This window comes from Larimichthys crocea, chromosome X, assembly GCF_000972845.2.
Source record: "Larimichthys crocea isolate SSNF chromosome X, L_crocea_2.0, whole genome shotgun sequence".
Lineage (NCBI taxonomy): Eukaryota > Metazoa > Chordata > Actinopteri > Sciaenidae > Larimichthys > Larimichthys crocea.
Genome location: NC_040020.1, coordinates 28421972 through 28427971, shown reverse-complemented (window position 1 = coordinate 28427971; position 6000 = coordinate 28421972). Strand labels below are relative to the sequence as shown.

Genomic DNA, 6000 nt, shown 5'->3' with positions numbered 1-6000 from the left:
TCTCTCTCTCTCTCTCTCTCTCTCTCTCTCTCTCTCTCTCTCTCTCTCTTTTTTACAAAGTAAAATCATATCTGCAAATGAGACCGAGATTACTTGACGGCATCATTTAAAAGACTATTGAGTTTTGATTACTTCTATAATTACCCATCAAATTGTTATGATTTGTTGCTCTGTAGATTACTTTCTGTCATTATCTAATTCTAGCTAAATTCAGATTTGTTTGGATAATTTAATAGACGACAATCAAAGATCGTTGAGATAATCATTTGAGCTGTGCCCTGACATTTGCAAGCAAAATTCACACACATTCACACAAAACGTCACACACCACAAGATTTACCACCAGTCATCAGTCAGTGTATGTTTAGACTGTGTCTGGTTCTAAACAGCCTCGAAGAATCAGGCTACCGGCTCTGTTATTAAAGTGAAAGTGAAAATAAATGCATAGATACAAAATAGTGCATTTAAAAACAAGTGCATGCAACAAGGCAGTTCCTTTCAAGTCTGTGTAAAGTAAGAATAAATATGTGTTCTGAGTTTGTCAGACTAAAGAAGAAAGTGCAGGGGTATGCTCAGGGTAGCCTCAGTGTGTCATCAAGCCATCCTTTAGGACCGCCCAAAAAACATTTCAGTAAAATAGCCTTTATAGTTTTCAGCAAATATTTTCCAACATATTTAATGTATTCTGAAAGAAACCACAGAACTCCAAACTGGTTACTAAAAGGATTTAGTGTATAATGCCTTCTCAGGTGAATTAAAAGCATTTCTATCCACTACTTCTGTCTATACTCGAGTCAGGCTTGCCTAACCAATGACCAGTAACTCAACTCACACCACCATTTCTTTCTTTCTTTCTTTCTTTCTTTCTTTCTTTCTTTCTTTCTTTCTTTCTTTCTTTCTTTCTTTCTTTCTTTCTGTGTGTCTCTTTGGCAGTATGTTTGTCTTAGTGTATTAGAGTCTTTTCAACCAACCTTATGTTCTACAATGTTATTTTGTGTCCTGCTCGGAGTCTGTGTAGTGCATTTGAAAATTGCGCATTTAAATGTTTTTCACCTTCTAACTTGAAAAATTAGGAAATTCCAGGGAATTCCAGAGACTTTCCTTTACTGACTTGGTGAATGGACAGGTGTGCTGATTGCACTTGATGGGCAGGTGTGCATAGAGAATGGAGCCAGGAGCCAGAGTGAGGAAGGGAGACCACACCCACTCTCAAACAGACAGAGAGATGAGAAAACAGAAGACACAGGAAGAGATAAACTCAAAAACAATGAGACATGGCTGTACAAAGAGAAAATACAACAACACCAAATGCACAGCGATAAACACTCCGAACATCTGCCTTTTGTTTTTATTACAGATTGCCTCCTTCTTCTGTGCCTGTGGTGGCTTTACAGATGCTGGTTAGCTCAGCCTGGGGCTAGATGCTTTCTCCCAAGGTAGACAGCTCATTAAGAATAGTGACAAGTGCTGCACAGGGAACTTAACCAACTGAGGGGGAAGGAGGACTGGACCAGCAAAAGGCTGCGTATTGTGTCTGTGACAGGGCCTGCAACACGTTTTCCACTCTAGAACTGGACATAATACCTCTTCAGTTCTTCCATTCAAATAATACCATTTACTGCTGCATTGGGTAGCTCTTGGCATTTTTAAAACTCATCTTTCCGACAGTTCAACATTTTTTAAATTATCCATTAAAAGTGGGCCAGGGATAATGTCTATATTTATATCTGAGCCAACAAGCCTTTGGGTATTATTCTCTGTGTCTGACAGAACGTTTTTTAAACCTCACTGATTTCTACTAAAGTCTGTGCATGTGCACAAGTATCCAGGTGTGTGTGTTAATTTATGTGGACTAAAATGCATGCTGCACACACACAAACAAGAGGTGTAAAAATCCCATGTTTGCCCAGTGGATTCCTGCTGGTAGAGCAAGACTATTCCCACAACCAGCAGAGAGGGACAGCCTGTGTGGGCGGTGGGCTGTCAGTCAAATCCACATGTACCAAGGCAAGTGATGCATGAAGGGAGTTTGAGATTTTGCTGTCATCCTCAGTCTGGTCCCCCGCAGATCTCCCCCTTCTCCCCCTCTAACGCTCTGCTGACCACAAAGACTGTTAATCCGTGCCATGACTAAAACTGACTGCAAATCGTTTATTATTATTTTAACAGATAAGACTTGAAGTTGTAGTGCAAGTGTTTCCCCATTTGTTTGACTTAATTATGTGCAGTGCCACAAGTTGTGTGCTGTGTGGATGTAATTTGAACACTTTTGAAGTAGCCACTGAGAATAAAAATCACATTCAATATTATACTGTGGCTGTCAGAGCTGCACAACTCCCTGTATATTTAGGTCTTATAAACAGTTTTATACTACACAGTATTGCTAGTACAACTACAGCTGTCACTGATGCAGTGACACTGTCCGCCGCTGAGTGCCGCTGTTGTATCCTGATCATAATCGCTGTCCGTGGTCCTGAAATGATCAACTGTGATGCTCAACATAGCACTTCCCACATTTTCCTCCTATCATTCAGCATCAAACATGCAGCAATTTACCTCGGCTATAAATCCTAATGTGCCAATACAAGTGCCAAAAGAAATATGAAATACTCAAATCACTCTTCTTACACTTCCAGACACCTGCTGGAACCAACCCAAAGTCCTCTTAGTTATCAAAGAAAACGATGGTCTTGTCCAACCTGGCTACAGTTCAGAGCCCTATAAAGAAACGGTTCCTTGATAAACTGCATAGACGGAAAGTAGGCTGCACTGAAGTGGTAAATGCTTTTCTCACTCTGTGGCAGGATTAAAGAAAGTTGAAGTTTTGAGTGCTACTTGAGTGCTTTTCATGTCACAACATAAAAGCCGTGGATGGCGCCATACAGAGGTGATTGCGGCTGTGGAGCCTGTAGACCATCCGGATCTGTCCATCACTGTGGCACTGAACCGGATTCAAGTCAGCCAGAGGAAGCTGCGACTAAACAGGAAATAGTAGGAATTTGCCTCCCAAAATAAAAGAACAAAATGTGTATGGACTAAGTAGTGGTTTAAGTGCTTTAGCTCCTATCCTCTAGGGTGATTGTGCCATTGGAATCGATTAAAACCCCCTTTTTAGAATCAATAGGCCTCTCCAGACCTGCTCTGTAAAATTTGTTTATTGGCTTATTTTCAGCACATGAGCGTCAAACAAACCAGAACAGAGACACATTGACAAAAAGATCCTGGCCAGTATCCCACGAGCAGGAAACAGATAAAGCAACATGTCTTATTTGTATTGTATTTACTCTTTTAATGTCACAACAAGAACATTTTATCTATCTTTTTATTTTTCTTCTGAACATTGTTCTTATATATGTTAGGTTCAAACAATGTATTTCATGTACTGTATAATAGAAAAACACACATGAACAAAACATATATAATGTAGAAAAATCTTCTAGGATGTTTACCACAATTAAAGTATTTTCTTTCTTTCTTTTTTTTCTTTCTTTCTTTCTTTCTTTCTTTCTTTCCTTCTTTCTTTCTTTCTTTCTTTCTTTCTTTCTTTCTTTCTTTCTTTCTTTCTTTCTTTCTTAGTTTATTTTTGTGGACTCTTATTTTCTCATCTGGGGTGATAGTGATAGCAGGCTGAACATATTATTTGTAAAGTCCTCAGAGGAAGAATTATTGATATACACATTGATTTTGAATTTTCTAAATGAAAATTACAAGCTATAACATGACATTTTACTTTGCCTCGTGTCCGTCACAGATGAGAAATGGCTGCTCATCAATCAAAAAGCTTTTATTTTGAAAGGACTAACGGGACGTGTAGCTCTTCACTGGCGCTAACTTGCCCGGTGGGAAGTGAACGAGTACGAGGCAACACGGCTGACTTCCCACACAGACGCTGGCTTTGCTGTGAAGTTAAAACCGTCCATGAGGCTAGCTCTCCTCTCTCCGCAGGTTTCACACGCACTTTTAAACCCGCATGTTTAACAACGGCAACAACAACAACAACGGCATTTTATTGTTTTATACAAAGAAGTCACATCGGATATGACTCCAGCGGTCGACTCAACCTGCAGCGACTTCACCTCTTCAGAGTGTTTACCCTGACGACGGAATAACGCTTTAAATCACATTTCCAGACACGGCAAAGGAGACTTGCTGAATGAAACTTTGTCCCGTTTCTCCCGGAGGGATAAAGACGCATTTATGGGCGCTGTGTTCATTTAAAAAAATATATATAACCGAGTTGACTGGATAAAATGTTTGGCCACTTCAAGTCCCAGGTTGGGAGGTTAGCAACGATGTCAGGGGTCGCCCGTTTTGGAAAATGATTACTGGCAGCACCGACGGTAAAATAATGGTCAGAAGATGTCTAGTAACGTTCAAACCATTCAGGTAAGAGACAAAGAGCTGGCGACGTTATTCTGCACCCTGCATCTATTTCCCATGTATCCTCCAGCACTGTGGTTTGTTAGCATTGTGTACATTTCATCAAACAGCTGATCTAACACTGAGTTGTAAAAACCCTGACAGATTACACTCCTATGGCACTGTGTACATCATGTGTATGTGCATTACTACTCCTAAACACACATCAGATGTTTCTCCACTAGCTGAATCAGATTTAGATCCACATGGATAAATCATAAAAGAGCCATTGTAAATAAGCCAAGCGATAACTTAGTTTCTTACTACGTGGATTGCTTCTTTATCACTGTGAGGCTGGACTGTGTGATATATATAAAAGGGACACATGTTAACCACTTACAGTTGATACTTTAGAGTCCATTGAGGCAAACCTGCTTTATCTGATTGTGCCTGATAGGAGTTAAGGCAGGCTTTAGGCTAAATCTTCAAACAAATCCCTCGATTTCTTTCTCTCCTTACATAAAGCTAGAGGATCTCCTCCGGTGGACACCTGCAATTTACATCCCCCGCCCTCACTTTCCACCTGCTAAGACTGTTGGATTTTCCAAGCAATTTCTTCAGCGGTGCTGGAGCAATGATGCAGCAGCTGTGCAGCAACCACTGTAAATAAAAAAATAAAAAATAAATAAAAGTAGGTCCTCTCGGTAGATCAAGCATTTATTCAAACACAGTCAATTAAGCAAGTTTGTGACAAATGCGTGCATCACATTCAAAATGAAAACACGGCTGTAGCCCGGAGCTTTTCATTCAGTTTAGTCTGAATATCTAAAGGGAGAGATTTGTGAAAAGATAATTTTCATGGCATTTTGCCTTTATTGGATTATTTTGACATGAAAGACACAAAACATTGGGAGAGATGAAGTTGCCTATAACATCTTAGACATCCTTGGTAGACAGATTTTTCAGGCAATAAAGATTGGTAACCATGTCCTTATCATTGGGCAATAGAAATATTTATTTGTATGTCTATCTATTGATTAGGACTAAAAGAGATTCATTTTAATAACCAAAAATGTTGCTTGTTACACTGTAAACATTTCAAAATCAACACAATCTGGGGCGGTGTTTAGCTCAGTTGGTAGAGCAGCCGTCCCATGAGTAAAGGCTCAGTCCTTGCTGCAGAAACCCAGGGTTCGAACCGACCTGTGGCTCTTACCCGCATGTCATTCTCCATCTCTCTCCCTCCCAACATTCCTGTCACTCTTCAGCTGTCTCTATCGAAATAAAGCTTACAAAAGCCAAAAAAATCAACACCATCTGTGTATGAACGCCATAAGATTACAATTCCAGAATTTAGGTTCGTTCAGTTGCCAGGAAAAGTTTCTTGAAAAACACAACTAACATCGACACCCCAGCTCGTCCACGCCTGGAAGAGCTCCTCTCGTTTCAAAATCATCTACCTAGAGGTAAAATCTGATAAGTCTATATGTGTGAGGAAGCCAATTAGCTGATAGCAGATCTCTCCTTCTGATCCAATTATAGAGAGCAGAGCATTTACTTTAAGCCTGTTAATTAAAGACTTGTCAGGCAGGACCAGGGCCTAATCCTCTCATATCACCAACCTAACGCCACTTTGGAAAA

At 40.1% G+C, this 6000-nt stretch overlaps 1 protein-coding gene across 3 annotated transcripts in view; it reads left to right on the top strand.

Moving 5' to 3' along the window:
• The first annotated feature begins 3690 nt into the window (after positions 1–3690).
• Positions 3691–6000, top strand: part of LOC104926545 (alpha-1,6-mannosylglycoprotein 6-beta-N-acetylglucosaminyltransferase B) — a 108493-nt gene continuing 106183 nt past the window's right edge. The window contains exon 1 of one of the 3 annotated variants that reach the window (XM_027283673.1): positions 3691–4386. In XM_027283673.1, the coding sequence (XP_027139474.1) occupies positions 4319–4386 (68 nt within the window). In that variant the 5' untranslated portion in view covers positions 3691–4318. The remainder of the gene's footprint in view (positions 4387–6000) is intronic. The other 2 variants (XM_010740420.3, XM_027283672.1) reach the window with 2 other exon arrangements.